Here is a 17465-nt window from a genome sequence, read left to right as displayed (position 1 = left end):
AAAATTTTACAATTTCAGAATAATTTATGGAACTAGCGGATTTGCCCCAAAAGGCCTAAATGAATGCCTAAATAACTGAGGGGGAGTCGACGCAATGCCTAATTGAATAAACAGTAAAAAGTAAATCATTTAGTGGATGCTTATTGATATCTTAAATCTGAAGCTGTACAAAGTGTCCGAAAAAATGACCCGTGTGACGTCATATAAATGAGGGATGAGAGGAGAGGTGAGAAAGAAAACCCCTTAAAAAAAGAGATGTATCTATTGTCGTCACACGGGTAATTTTTTGGACTCTTTGTAGAGCTTCAAGGTTTGACGGACACGCAAATAAAGTAAATTACAGAGATGCTTTGCTACCAAAAAAATACTATCAGAAAAATATCAAATAACTAAAGCATTCAAAATATCTCGGAAATTGCTAGACCGCACTGGTTGTATATTTCAGTGAAACTGATTAATTGACTCGAGATGGTTTTAGGCTATCTTAAGGACCTCCCTTCCCTCCCTTAAGGATAGAGGCAAAGCAACTAGTCATTAAAAAATGTAAATAAGGGATAATTATGTTATTTAGTTATTTCAAAAGTTTTGCTAATGTTCAAATACTAAACTTGCTGTTTTGTTTGCACAACTTTAGCAATCAGTTTTTCTTTTAATAAATTTGATTAGAACAATATAAATGACAGTTATGTAAGCCATAAAAAAAACAAGGATGACAACATCCATAAAAGCGAAGCACTGAAACGGTAGGACAAACGGACACTAATACTTGTATAGTGTCAGAACTGAATAATCAGAATATAAATGTATAAATGACGAAGCAAAATTGTAAGTAAAATTGTTGAAAAACTGCTTGATACAGAATAATGTTTATGGACATACTTACATTTTTAGGACTTGATTATAGAGTTGCTTCGCTTATAATATTGTACTTTGTTGTCCCAGGAATCAGTATACCAAAAATCAGATCAATCGGATTATTAGATAACATAAAAATTTGTTGTTAAAAAAGTAAAAAAATCAGCATGTTTAAAATGGACGTACGGACATTCTGGTAATGATTATAGAGTTGCTACGCTTTCTAAATCGTACCTAACTACTACAGGAATCACCATGCAAAGTTTTTAATCAATAGGACAATTCTAACATGCCTAAATTAGCGAAAAAAACTATCCGTTACGGACGGACGGACGGACGTACGGACGTACCGACCCTAATTATAGAAAAGCTTCGCTTTTAAAAAGATAAAAGGATAATAAAATATGAATTAATTGCCAATTGACAATTGAAAAAATAGATTTATCTGTCTGTTTGTCATTCTGTGTGTGTTTCCTTATACAGACACACATACAGACAGACATACATCCCACTCTTTTATATACTTATTATATTCTACAGAAGGGATAATTTTGTGTATCATCATTTGGGATGTACATCAATTTATCAGTCATTGTCTTATCCCCTTAGAAACCAGTAAATAACAGATGCATGTTTAAAAAAGAATAACTAATCCATAGAGAGACCACTATACAGAGTCCATACCAGAGTTTTTGCCCAGGTATGGAGGGGGGTTTGGCAGGGAGGAAGGGAGGGGACAATGGATCTAAAATTCATATTTCTGACAGTCTTGAACACATGCAACTTTTATTATTTTGGCAAATTTCAGAGACTTTGGGTACCGGACAAAGAATGCCGCTAAAACAATTATTCCCAAAGCAGACGACTCTTACTGAACTAATCAATACAAATACTAGCAGACTATTTGAAAAAAATTCATAATAAGTTTATTTTGGTTTTTAAACAAAATAGTTTACGTCTGAGAATGGGTGGGATAAACCAGAAATTTTACCCCTTGTCAAATACGAAAACAAACCCCATGTATGGTATTATTTTGTAAGAAACTGCCAGTTCTAAGGTCATACCTTTTATGATAAATTACAGACTATTCACAGGAAAATAAGACAGGAAAACCTAATGTTAAATACTTTTTTCAGTGTTTAATAATTTCTTATTATACAAATCTAATAAAGATTGCTATATCTAATTTTTTGGAATTTTCCAGATATATCTGGTTTTAAAGATATTGAGTCAGAACTCTAAAATTAAATTAATTGCCCATTGTCCCCTCCCTTACTCCCTGGGGGTTGGGTGCACGAAATTGTTTACATAATCCAAAAATATAAATAAATTGGGGGTAAAATGAATGTTAATCATTCGGTTGGATGCAAGTGAGTACCATTTTTTTATGAGAGGGGGGGGGGTTACATGTATTAGCCCCACTTGCCTTTTTGGAACACCATTGATGGGTTACAAACTTAAACGTGCAAAAAAGAGTACAAACACACAACCCTTAGAGAATTTTCATAAATTCTTTTTGTCTTCTATTGAGTGTTTCTATTGACACACCCCCACCCCCTGTTACACGCCTCTGCAGTCATCTTTGTTAAGAATTGATATAAATATAGATTTTTAGCTGAGAAGGTGGAATTTCAAGTGTGCATGCATTTCCGTTTATAATTATTTCATTGCATCCTCATTTCGCAAAAATATGGAGGTGCTTCCTTATCCCTAACAAGATAAAATTTAAAGAATAGAGGGGGTAAACTTATACATTTATTCCTGACCCTACAGAGTATATACTGACGCTGTCCTTAACCTGCGGGTCTACCCAGTACACCTTATAACCTAACCTTAAAAGTAAAAAAACAAATATGCTTAGTTTCAATCTATCTTAAAAATAAGCGGGGTTGGGTTACTGCTCAACTAGACTTTTTAAACACCCACCAATATACTTCAACAACTGAATAATAGTTGAATGAATAGACTAAAAAGGGGCAAAGGGGAGTTTATATTAATGTAATATTATGCTATTCTAATAACATAATAATCATATGGATATGCGGAATTATCTGCACACCACCCTTTATATTTTAATTCAATTTGTCAAACTCTTCACTTTACACTCTTTTATTTTTAAAATAGATTTTTAAAAAGATTTATGAAATACATAATGCTTTTTAGAACATTGAGGATCAGGATAAAAGACAAGTTTATTAAAAAAATCTTTAAATAAAGGCCTACCTAAATTTTGAAAGGTCGACCTTAGTCTTTTGTGAATTTAGCTATAAGCTCTAATGAATCTCATATTTTTCATTGTACTGCTCTAAACTACACAAAATACTTTAAGATTGTTCTTTTTATAAAGCAAGGTCTCACGGGGCATTTTATAGAGGGAGGGGGAATTTTTTCTTGGGACGATTTCTCTTGTGATGGTGGAAGTTTCCTCCCTCAGAATCATTAAAAGGATCCCAGGACTAATAAGAAGCTTCTCTGTCAAATTTTAAAACTTGTTTTCAGTTGTTGAAACCCTCAAAATATTTTTTTAAAATTAATATATGATATATAAATATTCTAAATTATTTTAAAAAGCAAGAACCTGGTAATAGTGTCTGACTGATTATAACAAAAAAATTAGCCAATGAGAGGCCACTATAAATTTTACCATTGGTCAATAACGGCCTCTCATTGGCTAATTTTTTTTGTTACGTCATAATCAGTCAGACACTATTACTGTGTTCAAAAAGGAATACACAAATAACATTGGTGAATGTTCTCTTTTTTTAAAGTCAAGTTTTTGTTTCAACTATTATTACTATTCTATGGGGAAAGTCATTTTTATTTCATTCATAGAATTAAGAAATGCTATTCAAACAAGGATGACAACATCCAGAAGTAGCAAAGCAAAGATAATAAAGAAGAAGCATAACAGACAGACAGTAAAGAATAGATCCAAAATAGAACCAAAAAATAGGTTTAAGTGAAAGCACACAAAATCCTCTTAAAATTCCAATTAATATTTTTGTCAACAACAACAAAACTATGAATAATCAAAGCTGCATAAACATGTATGATCAAGAATTGGTAGTAAAAGTGTTTACATTTTATTTTACAATCGTTCGAATATTCCTAGACTTTAAGGGTTACAGGGATATTACAATTGACATTTAAATTGCCTTTGATAGATTAAAAACTTTGGAGACCTTAATAATTTTAAATTTCAATTGATGAGAATAAAATAGCAAACAATTGCAAAAAAAAATAATCTTCATAAGTAGTAATTCTGTATATAATAATTGGTAGTGATAGTTCGCTATCTTATTCCTCAAGAACCTAGGATAAGAGGTTGATTTTCATTTTTCCCCCATCAGGATAGTCAATCAATTGTACAAAAAAAAACTTCGATGCTATTGATCACCAAAAAATACTCAGTCAACTGTGTGAAATAAGTCCCACCCATTTTTATAAACTTCACGTACTATTCACATTTTTAAGTAATGATATTTTTTACTTATCCCGAAGGTACAGCATGGTTTTGTAAAAAATGTAAATTTTTTATAAACGTTGATTATTTTCATTCCAAAAGTGTCTTACCTACCACCATCAGTGTATGCTAAATTAGATAAAAATTGCGGATACGACATTAGGGTCTCTTTAGGTAGTGGGGGGGAGGGATAAGTAGACCCAGATCCACTAGTTTTTTGTTTAAGAAAAAGTAATTTTTCTAAGTGCAATTTACCCTCTCCAAAAATTGTGCAACTTTTATTTTATGAGAACTACAATGTTAAGAAGAACCATATCGGTACAGCGGTTACCGAGATCCTTCGCGGTACACACAGACAGACAGACACAGATCCTGTTACTTTTATACATAAGGATAACCCACGAAGAAAAATTGCATTTAATCCCCGAAAGTGTCAACAAGTACGTACTATTCACAATTTTTAAAAACTATCCCTTTTTACTGTTAAATATGATTAAGACTTTTTAAGCTAATTTTTTTTACAACTTCAAGCTTTTCTATGAACTAAACACTAAAAATTATTACTTCACTACTAGAAAAATATCATGATCTAAAATAATTAAAATATCCTTTAATATTTTTTTTCACGATTTCTCGAATGGCCTTCAAAATTTAGTTCCCGTACATACTGATCTCGCATATGCTAAAAAGGGCTTGGTTGGTGTAATATGTAAAAGGAAAACAAATAATTACAGATAGTTCATCGGTCTGTCCATCTATCTGTTTGTCACTGTATTTAGATGTCTGTCTGAACATGTTTTATTTTAAACGATCAATCAAATTAAATCATTGTTTGTTTTGTGAAAATGATGAAACAAAGACCTCTAAAAACGCATGAATCTAAAGTGATATGACAATAGCCGATAAATTGATGCACATCCCAATAATAAAACACAAAATTACCCACTGGTGTAGATTTTAATTAGTGGTTGAAACGTTTAAACACTCAATTTAATGAACCAACCAATCAAAATTTCATAAAAGTCTCCAAAGAAAATATTTTCATAACTCTTTGGGGACTAGTGTAATAAACAGCCCAATGCCCCCCTCCATCCCTGTCTGATTTCATAACAGAATAATTGAGTTATGAATTTGACAATTATTGTTGTTTTAAATTGTCTCAATTGATGCATTACTAGACATTAGAGTTATGAGGACATAAATTTCAATTCATATTAAAAAATTACCGCTAAAATCATCCAATGACGTGCCACCTTGACAACCAATAAGACGCTGGTATTTTGACAAGGAAACACGTGATAGGTTCAGTTCAGCGGCACTTCCATAAATAATTCTATTACATTTGCGAAGACTTTTATAGTGCCTTTAAAAAATGACGTTATACAATACAAATGACCAATGATAGGCCAATACAGAGACAAAATTACTAATAGCAGGCCAGTATGACGTCATTTTAAAAAAAATTGTGCTTTGCTACTTAGTTTACTATGAAGCTTGCAATTTTGTAATAAGTTTAATATTATACAGGGTCATTCAAGAGAAATGATTTTAAAAAAAACTTAATTATGCATAGAAAATAAAAATTATGTAAAATGCTTTATATATTTGGAAAACCTATTATGGGACATTTATGTTTTAAATATTTAAAAATGATTATTTCAACAAATTATGCCCTAAAAACCGGTTTTTTCAAAGGCCTTTTTTTCGAAGATTTATTGATTTAAACGTTGTTAAAAAATGCGCACCTTTTTAAAATTCAAATTGCGCGGCTTGTGTTAATAGTAGAAAAATGTTATGCATATCGTTAGAATTGTCATAAGCTCTAGTTTTTTAATATATAAAACCCATTCCAGTGCTACGTGTAGTATAGGAGCTACGTGGTAAAGTATTCCAATTACTTAAAACTTTTCAACCTTTTTCTCACATTTTTCAACGCAGCTCCTAAACTACAAAAAGCACATAAACGGTATTTATATTTTCAAAACATAGAGCTTATGATGATTATAACGGCATGCGTAACATTTTTTCTACTATTAACACAAGCCACGCAATTTTAATTTTAAAATTTGCATATTTTTGCATATTTACAGGAGCTGGATCTTTAAAATGATTTAAAGATCCAGCTCCTGTAAATCAATAAATCTTCAAAAAAAGGCCTTTGGAAAAACCGGTTTTTAGGGCATAATTTGTTGAAATAATTATTTTTAAATATTTGAAACATAAATGTCCCATAATAGGTTTTGTCGTATTCATTCGAATCCGGTGGATAGAAACCGGTTCTCATCCATACGAAAAAACTATGTCTAGCATCGTATTATATCCAGTTTTCTACGAATATAGAAATGTACAATCATAAGATTAAAACTATTTTTTTAGCTGGTGCCTTTGGCACCTCGGGGCTAAAAAAACTAGTTTTAATCTTATGATTGTACATTCTATATCCGCGGAAAGCCGTTTATAATACGATACGAGAAATAACTATTCCAAGTATATAAAGTCTAATTGAAATAAAAAAGGATGATTACAGCCATTAGAAGCAGAGATGTTTTAAAATGTAAAATAAACTCTACAACATAAATTAAGAGATAGAGAAAATGACAGGGAAAGGAAGAGAATTAAAGAAAAAAGAGAAAGAATTTTTTATCTATTTCAGGTGGGGATAACTAAACACCCCAAATATAAATCGCCCCTTAGATGATTATCCTACAAATTTTGTTTTGCTTTTCAGTGCCACCTGAGACCACTTGAGGGGTAGCCGCTACTTATAGATAGTGTAGTCAAATTTTCAAAATTGTAAAATAATTAGTAAATTTGTTGCTAATAATTCTTTTTTTTAAAAGCGAAGCTTTTCTATAATTAGGGTCGGTCCGTCCGTCCGTACGTCCGTCACGGATAGCTTTTTTCGTTAATTTAGACATGTTAGAATTGTCCTATCGATTTCAAATTTTGCATGGTGCTTCCTTTAGTAGTTAGGTACGATTTAAAAAGCGTAGCAACTCTATAATCATTACCAAAATGTCCGTACGTCCATTTTAAACATGTTGATTTTTTGCTTTTTTAAATAGCTTTTTTCGTTAATTTAGGCATGTTAGAATTGTCCTATCGATTTCAAATTTTGCATGGTGATTCCTGGAATAGTTAGGTACGAGTTAGAAAGCGTAGCAACTCTATAATCATTACCAGATTGTCCGTACGTCCATTTTAAACATGTTGATTTTTCTACTTTTTTAACAACAATTTTTTATGTGATCTAATTATCCCTTTGATCTGATTTTTGGTATACTGATTCCTGGGACAACAAAGTACAATATTATAAGCGAAGCAACTCTATAATCAAGTCCTAAAAAAGTAAGTATGTCCATAATCATTATCCTATATCAAGCAGTTTTTCAACAAATTTACTTACAATTTTGCTTTGACTCTTATACATTCGCATTCTGATTACAAATGTTACAAATGTTAATGTCCGTTTGTCCTACCGTTTCAGAGCTTCGCTTTTATGGATGTTGTCATCCTTGTTTTATCTAAATTTAATTATTTATTATCTGATTAATGAAGCTGATTAAGGTAAATGCAAAAACTTAGAATCAAAATATTTGATTTATGCAGACATATGAAAATAAAAAATTCATAACAGTTAAATGAATACAGAAGGGCGTGCGGGAGGGGCGATGACACCCATTTGAAGTAGACAATAGAGTTTATTCTGTAAAAAAAAAACATATTTTCATATAAAAACTCCCGATTAACTACTTAAGAATCAACTAGAATGTAAAAATCACTGAGGGCTTTGCACCCAATAAAGAATTTATATTTACTTCAAGCTTATTATTGAATTTTTTAATTGGTATAATATTCAAATTAAATGGTATTTTTACAAACACACACACATCAAAAGGCAAAAAAAAAGAGCACGCGACTAAATAGACTGATAAACACTATTGACAGATAGATAATTGATTAATGCAAAACTTTGAAAAATAAATGTTTATTGACAGCCCCTCTGTTAACAAATACAGAACAAGGATGACAACATTCATAAAAGCGAAGCTCTGAAACGATATGATAGAGAACATTAACTTTTGTTGAGTGTCAGAACTGAATATACAAAATATGAAAATATAAGGTTTGACAAAATTATACGTAAATTTGTTGCAAAACTTACAGAATACAGAATTCTTTTTAAGGACATACTGACGTTTTTAATACTTGATTATATAGATGCTTCGCTCATAATATTGTACCGTATTGTAATAGGAATCACTAATCAAAATCAATCGGATGTTTTTATCACTTAAAAAATTGTTATTAAAAAAGTAAAAAAATCAACATGTTTAAAATGGACGTACGGACATTCTGGAAATGATTATAGTGTTGCTACGCTTTCTAAATCGTAACTTACAGGAATCACCATGCAAAGTTTGAAATCGATAGGACAATTATAACATGCCTAAATTAACGAATAAAAGCTAACTATCTCGAATGGACGTACGGGCCTACCCTGATTGTAGAAAAGCTTCGCTTTTAAAAATATGCCACACATTTCATATAATAGAAAATAGATAAGAATGGGTTATTTAATATTTTTCTAACGAATGGTAGCCCAGCGTTGGGGTCTTAGGGGATAAGACAATCAACAAGAAATCTAAGTAAATTCACAATGATAATGAACAAAATAAAATTTTGTAGATTAAAAATTAAACACTGCTGGTTTGAACCAACCAATCAAACTATAGTATAAGTACCCAAATGTTTAATCTATCATAGGAAATTTTAAAGGATTAGAACCATGAAATTAAACAGAAAATGTTCAAATTTTTCAACAGGGAGTAAGTATGAATAGTAGGATAGTAGGAAAATCAACCTTTTACAATTTTAAAAATCAGCTAGAAATTTAAACCTGACCCAAATATAGCACTCTCTCTTTTTTTCAAAGCATAAAAACGGGTTTAAATTTGAGGCTTAGCCGCGAAAGCTGGGCTTACAAATCATATTAATCATGTATCTATTTTAAAGCTACTATAACATAATCTTAGATTATTGCAAAATGATTTTTGTTATATGTATTTTTTTAAAGATAAACAATGTTTAATATCGAAGATGCTACTTTTTTATTTACTTTTCTAAAGATAAAATTTGACGTTTTCAATCAAAATGCCGGTTTAGCAATGATACCCCCCCCCCCCCCACCTTATTTTTAGTAAAGTAAATCAAAAGTAATAAACAAAAACTACCCCCTTCTTACAAATTTTTAAAATCAAGGTGAGAGTGGAGGAGGGGTAATAGGGAAAGCACCAAAAAATTGAACAAAGATCTCAAGGATGTATAAAAAAAATAATGAACGTTACACTGATAATGAAATTAGGGTAATTTTGTTCAACATAATTGGGAGGGAAGGGAGGACTTTGAGTTTCCCTAAATTGTCCTATCCAATAAGATCCCTAAACACTCACTAAGATCGTAGATTTTAAAAATTATAAAACCTCTGACATGTTATAAAATAATAAAAACAGAAATATTAAAACCTCATTCATTCGTCAGTTTGTTTATTTCAGGTTAATCCAGTAGGAGAGAAGATGATGGGTTATAGGCATTGGAATGGGTGTATCTTTGTTTTAGCCAGCTGAGAGTATTACTTTATTAGAGTACATGAAAGTATGGTGCAACATCCAATTGATAAAATATCTATTTCTTACCTACAATCCATGTTATTAATCCAAGTCCAAACATCGACACAATCTTAGATATTAACAGGGACATTTTTGCTCTGAATTTTTTATCTGAAAAAAATAAAATCCTATTATATAAATTGGTAAGATCTTTGTCTGTGGCTTAAAATTTAGATCATCACTTGACCTATTGAGTTCTCTATTTTATACAAGCTTCACATTGGCTATTTGATTTTTAGATTTAAGTCTTTAAGCCACTTTTTGTTGCTTTCTATACCTATGTCAAGGGCCGCTATTATATATTTATTTATTTATCAATCATTATATATTTTTCTGTTCGTTTGTACGTTAAGATCTTGCAAACTACCGAACCAATTGAGTTCTTCTTTTTTGTTTAGCTCTAAAGGTCCCAGGGTGGTTTTAACCTATTTATTTCTTAACTTAAGTCTTGGAAAGCTTATGATACTGCTATTCTTCTCCATGGTGGCTAGCGGCCCAGCCGCTAGTATCATATAAGGTGTATTTGAATAAATAAAAAAAACTTAATGAAGTCTTGGAAAGCTTATGATACTGCTATTCTTCTCCATGATTGCTAGCGGCCCAGCCGCTAGTATATATCATATAAGGTGTATTTGAATAAATAAAAAAACTTAATGAAGTTATTTTTAAATTTCAGAATCAATATAAAAACCGAGAAAATCATATTTTATGTGTAGTTATTATATTTAATCACAGAGAACATAATGGACTAATAGGCGGCATAATGCATTTAAAAAGTAAAACCTTATTGTATTATTAAAATCTTCAGATATATTTCAGCTATCTAAGTTGAAAGTGCTTCCCTTATACTTGTGACGGGCATTTAAGATTATAGAGTAGTTGCACTTATACAAGGATGACAACATCCATAAAAGCGAAGCTCTGGAACGGTAGGACAAACGGACATTATTACTTGTATAGTGTCAGAACTGAATAAAAAGAATATAAATGAATAAGAGTCAAAGCAAAATTGCGAGTAAATTTGTTGAAAAACTTCTTGATACAGGATAATGTTTATGGACATACTTACATTTTTAGGACTTGATTATAGAGTTTCTTTGCTTATAATATTGTACTTTGTTGTTCAAGGAATCAGTATACCAAAAATCAGAACAATCGGAAAATTAGATCACATAAAATTTTGTTTCTAAGAAAGTAGAAAAACAACATGCTTGAAATGTAAATATGGACATTCTGGTAATGATTAAAGAGTTGCTACGCTATCTGAATCGTACCTAACTACTACAGGAATCACCATGCAAAGTTTGAAACCGATAGGACAATTCAAACATGCCTAAATTAACGAAAAAAGCTATCTGTCTCGGACGGACGGATGGACCGACCCTAATAATAGAAAAGCTTCGCTTTGAAAAAGTGACCGACTTTATGTTATACAAAATTATAGGTCAGTAAATGTAAACAATTAAAAAACAAGTTTTCAGTTTCACTAAAAAAACTTGGTCATTAGTTATTATATTTTTCTTTTTATGATGAAACAAAACCAATGGCTTTACTGCAAATTAATTCACATTAGATACAATCTTTCTGTTTTTAATCCCGAAAAATAATTCCTGTAATAGTTAGGTATAATATCAAGAGTGAAAAAGCAAGGTATTTTTTTATTAAATTTTAGTATATGCAATTCAGAAATGCTGATTTTTAGCCATTTTACACTAAAGATGATTCTTAGGACTATTAAACACTTTTAGGCTTAATGATACCTGAAAATAAAGGCTTAAAATTGACTGCAATATCTTAATAGATATAATATATACTTTATATCTTGGTGTTTTTACTATTTTGCTGTGAGTAGGGTTAACTTTTAGCATTTGCACGTAAATTATTTAATATTTTATCGTCCTTCAAAATAGTTACAAAGCTCCCCTGCATATATAAAAATCTTCACTGTAAAGGAGAACCATATCGGTCCTGTGGTTGGCGAGATCTTCAGCTACATACAGTTAGATATCTTGTTACTTTTATATAAGGATAATATTCCAGTATATGGATTAGAAACCGATTAATATACGGTGGATTAGCACCGGTTCTCAGCCAAACTGAAAAATCATAAATAGCATATAGTTACAGACACTTTTCCACGAATATTAAAATAAAAATCATAAAATTAACAACATTTTTGTTAACTCAGGCCTCTCGGGTCTAACAAAACTGGTTCTAATCTTAAAATTTTTTGATTTCAATATCCGCGTATAAATAACTATTATCACATCTTCCTTCTGTGGCATAATTCATGTCAACTAAATGCTTTAAACATTGACACACACACACACACGCCCACACACACGCGCACACACACTACGTAATTGGAGTGTGTCCCCACTTCCGCTAAATTTATCAAAATTGTCTGTGTGTCTGTTTATTGCGAAGAATATCTCTCACCGACATGGTTCTCCTTTAAAATGAAGCTTCTTATAAGTCCAAGGAAAATTTATAACTAATTTTGGGGGGAGGGTGCCGCTATCATACCAAGATATAAATCGCCCTAGAAAAAAATAACCTCTCAAAATTCTTTTTCAACCTAAATTGAAAGTAGAGACTCAACCCCTCCCCTTTCCTCAAGTGAACCTAGGAGATTCATGTAGCCGCTAGTTATTAACATAGCACAAACTGTGTCTTTCCTTTGCTATACCCCTATAATTTATTTGCTATGTGTCTTTTTGCGAATAAAAAAAACAAATTTCGGAAATGGAAAAACATAACAAAAATAATGATACATGTAAGTATTCTGCAAATTATCCAAACATTCACACACACAAAAAACAGTCGTCTATCTCCTATTGCAGCCGAATAATTCAAATTGCTCTAGAGGACAGAAAGGCGGAATGACAATATAAGTTATAGAGTTGACTGACCATAAAAAAAAAAACTAAGGAAAATTAAAACGCTTTTTTAATTAAAATGTTATTTTGTATTCACATATAAGTATGAGTGTTTAATAAAAGAGAAGAGAGTGTATTTTCTAAATTATTGATAGTAATGTTACGTCAAATACGCTAAATTATTAGTTAGCAAAATCAAATAAAATACTAAATCTGAGCTAAAAAAGTTTCTTACTTTAAAAAAAACGGCTTTTATTTGAGATATTTTGATTATTTTGATAATTTTCCTGACCAATGTTCATATATTCTATAGCTAAGACTAAAGTAAGTGCCCCCTAGAGGCCTCTAGAGGCACTTGCGGGAATGGGGGGGGGGGGGGAAAGTCGACCCTACTTTTAATTTTGGGTAAAAAAGAGAATTAAAGAAAAAGGTTTTGGGGAGGGGTCAGGGACGTTCAAGCTTTTATCTTAAGTGGAGTAAAGTTTCAAAGGTTTTTAAGGGATAATGTATGTTATGTATTTTTTAAAATAAATTTTTAGGGGGTGTAAAATCAGATGTTTTAAGGTTAGATATGGGTAAACACCCCTTTAACTCCCACCCATGGAGTCTATGGAATGGATGAGAATGAGAACCAAATACCGAATACTAAGTTCATTTGTTACACAAAGAGACAGACACATAGACATCCTGTTACTGTTAATTAAAATTAGTATTATTAAAATATAATTTTGCTCTTATGAACTATTTATAAAAATGAATTATGAATATTAAATTAACACCTTTTTATGTCGTGTAAAACATCTGTAGATTATTCCAGGGATCTAAAGGTATAAGACAATAGCTGATAAATTGATGTACATTCCCAATGATAATACACAAAATTACCCCTTATGTAGAATAAAATTTGTGGTTGAAACGTTTGGACACTCAAGTTAGTAAACCAACCAACCAAAATAAAATAAAAGTTCCCAAAGTTATTTAGCCATCGAATAAGAAAACGTTATTATATAACTTTGGGGACTGGTGTAATAAACTGCCCAATGTCCCCCCACCCCTGAGATTATTCAATGTTTATTTACTATCTTTTACAAACAAGGATATTAACATCCTTACAAGCCAAGGAGATATAAATTATCAGGAATCTTAAGGTATAAGACAAATGGCAATAAATTAATGACCATCCTCAATGATAATTAACAAAATAACTCCATCTGTAGATTAAACTTATTGGTTGAAATGTTTGGAGCTAACCAAATTCAAAAAAAGTTTTAGATCCAACGAATAAGATAATTGAATTATAAAACTTTGGGTACCAGTGTTATTTACAGTTCAATGTCCACTTCCCCCCTCCTGGTAAATTATACAAGTCCCCAATATCTTATAAAACTTTCAAATTCGATCCGATGAATGAAAAATTTAGAAGAATTTGATTAAATTAATTAGGGCTAGAAATATCCTTATACTAAAGTAACAGGATGTCTATGTGTCTGTGTGTGTGTCTGTGTGTCTGTACCGAAGGATCTCGCTAACCGCTGAACCGATCGGGTTCTCCTTAACAGGGTAGATTCTCATATGTCCCAGGAAGGTTTATAACTATTTTGGGGGAGGGTACCACCACCCTCCCTAGAGAAATTAATTTTTTTTTTTTAATTTCCCAATTTTAGAAAGAGAGTTCAACGAAAAATAAGCGTCAAACGTAAAATATTTTTTAACTTATTCTTTTAAAATCTAAAATAAGAAATTGAATTATTAAATTCGACTCTCTCCTCCTCAAGTGCCCCTAGAGGCCTCTAGGGGCGTAGCCGCTAGTAACTATTATAACAAAAGTAATCATCCATTAAGATCCTGATATAAGCGGAGCTTAGTAAAAGAAACTGTCGACAAACGAACATGTACAAATGTAGAGTTACATTGCTTTATTATTATGAACATAATTAAACCTATAACTTAATGAATCGTCTTTGAAATCATTATTGTAAAAATAAAGCTAAGTATAACTAAATCATTAATAGCTATAACATCAAAATCGACATTCAAGTTTTGATATTGCTAGTGCAATTTTAACATGCTTAAAGTAGTAACCGACCTTATATTGAGGAAAGCAAATTTTCAAAATCTTACATCTTGAAGTTGAGCTAAGAAAATCATCCACTCAGCCTACTGCCATCTCAAGGGTGAGGGGTAGGGGGTATTCAATATCAAAAAATGAAAAAAAATGCAAGAAATTTATTATGGCTTATTTAAATTATCAAATTGTTGAAAGTAACTTATAAGTTATTTACATTTAAGCATGTTTTAAGAATGTTTTAGTGCTCTTATGTAGACAAATAATGCATTTTTCATCAAGTAATTTTGATATATCAAGTCATTTGTTTATCTCACACATAGGAGAGGAAAAGGAAGCTACTCTTTAATTGGCGTGTCTGTCCTTATCTTCTTCCTATTTAGGATTTTATCATCCATCGAGAAACAAATCAATTATAGCTATATTAATGAAGTTTTAAGATGTGAGGTTAGTTAAAGCTCAAAGTTCCTATCGAGCACTGAACCCCGTCCCACTTTTTAAAATACATTGAAATTAATGATTTTGTGGGGGGGGGGGTTCAGTGCCCAATATAACCAACCCTATGAAAATTAGTAACTATCCCTCCTCTCTTTATCTTTATATTTTAAGGGGGGGGGGGGGATAAGGGACAAGATACTTTCAGAGATATTGTCAAAACATTTACATATATAATTTAACTATACTAGTAGTTGGCTTTGAGTGGAGCCAATTTGAGCAGCTGTCTAAGTTTAAGTTAATATTAAGTAATTGATTCTAATTAAAGATTTACAAACAGAAAGACAGACATACATCTGAATACTTATTATGTAGGATATGTAACTAAAAATCAATATTTTTTTAATATTTTAATAAAATTTAAATAATCTTAAATCAATTAATTTTAGATTGTTGCTATCCTTAGATAAGATTTTAATAATTTATAAAAACATACCTTCTGAGTTTTTAGTACGTCATTTCATTTCATTTTATAAAAATTCTTATTACTAAATTTTCTATTTATTTAGGGTAGCTACGTACGTAAGTCCATATAACAGAATATATATAGAATGTTTTATACAGATTCATGAAACTACAAGGAATAATCCCAACAGCATAGCCAAACTAAAATTATCACCAATAAGTCTATCTATTAAATATGATTTTTTATATGGCGATTCCTGAAATCATTTGGCATAATGTAAATAATTACGACATCAAATGCAAATTCGTCCAGATTTTGCTTACAGCAATTTAGATAATTTCAACATCGAATTATTCTTCAAATGATAAAAACTCTATATTTGATTTTTAAGCTTCGCTTTAATGGATTTAGACGTGCTATTATATAAAAAAAAATGTCTGTTTAAATACACAACCGGAAGTAAAACGCCTATGAACTGAACATGCTTGTTCAAAAATGTGTACACAATTATTTTATTTTTTCACAGATTTTTAAAAAGAAATTAGCGGATTTTTTTGTGAAAAAAAATCATTGATTTTGATAATTGAATACAAAATGGAAATTGAATACAAAATGGAAATTGAATACAAAATGAAATTGAATTCCCAAATACAAGTCTTTAACAGATTTAAAACATAATCTAATAAACATTGCATTGTAGCGAATAATTTTAATGCTTTTCTATTTTTATTTGAAATGAAATTCGTATTAAACCTCTTCCACCATTGTAGCTTAAATGACATTATAATTATTTTTTTGTATTGCATTAGTCATACAAGGAGTCATTGTATACACAGTAAGAGGCGAATAAAGGGGTTGGGAGTTTAATTTACCCCGTCCCCCTTTAAAGTTTTGTATTTAAATTCTTAAAAATAAGCACATTTCTAATTTAAAAGATTGTTTTATAGACCCTATGCCTTACTTTTCTTTTGAAAATATTAATAAATGCATTATTTTTTTATAACTGTAGATAAAAATTTTCACATGTTGTCTGGTGAAAGTTGAATGAAAGACTGAAAAAAAAGTAAGAATCCAATGTAAAAATGTTATGACCACTGGTATAGTTCGCGCACCAAAGGCGTATCATGCAATATTACTGTAGTTTTTTTTGTTTCAGTCAGGGATTTAAAGGGATAAGACAATGGACGATAAATTGATGTACATTTTCAATAATGATAACAAAGTTACTCGTTCTGTTGATTAAAATTATTGGTTGAAAATATTGGATACTGTATGTCTTTCAAACAAATTAGGATTAAGTACCCAAAGTATTTGATCCAACTAATGAAAATAACTGATTATAATTCTTTGGGTACCAGTATAATTTGAAGTCTAATGTCATCATAACCTCCTTGGTTTAATTAGGTTAGGTGATTAGAAAGTTTTCTTTTATTAGATTGGGCACTTTATTTGGCTTTATGGCCGTATTAATAAACTTAATAAGAAAACATGAAAACTTAAATATACTAATTATCTTAAATAGTTTTAAGTTTTGACCTTTTTATTTCTTTTCATGGGCTAAATAATTTTCTATCAAATTTAATATTTACGTAAATTACTTATAGATTGTTTTAACGTTAAATATTAGATAATA

At 30.7% G+C, this 17465-nt stretch overlaps 1 protein-coding gene across 1 annotated transcript in view; it reads right to left on the bottom strand.

Annotated features, from left to right (window-relative positions):
• LOC145328792 (zinc transporter ZIP1-like) overlaps window positions 1-10125 on the bottom strand; it is a 42368-nt gene extending 32243 nt beyond the window's left edge. Inside the window, exon 1 of the mRNA XM_080172656.1 lies at window positions 10015-10125. Within this exon, the coding sequence (XP_080028782.1) occupies window positions 10015-10078 (64 nt within the window). The 5' untranslated portion in view covers window positions 10079-10125. The remainder of the gene's footprint in view (window positions 1-10014) is intronic.
• Between the last annotated feature and the right edge of the window lie 7340 nt (window positions 10126-17465).

This window comes from Acartia tonsa, chromosome 9 (assembly GCF_053477335.1).
Source record: "Acartia tonsa isolate MP-2025a chromosome 9, ASM5347733v1, whole genome shotgun sequence".
Lineage (NCBI taxonomy): Eukaryota > Metazoa > Arthropoda > Copepoda > Calanoida > Acartiidae > Acartia > Acartia tonsa.
Note: the sequence above shows the minus strand (reverse complement) of the source record. Positions and strands in the feature narration are given on the sequence as shown.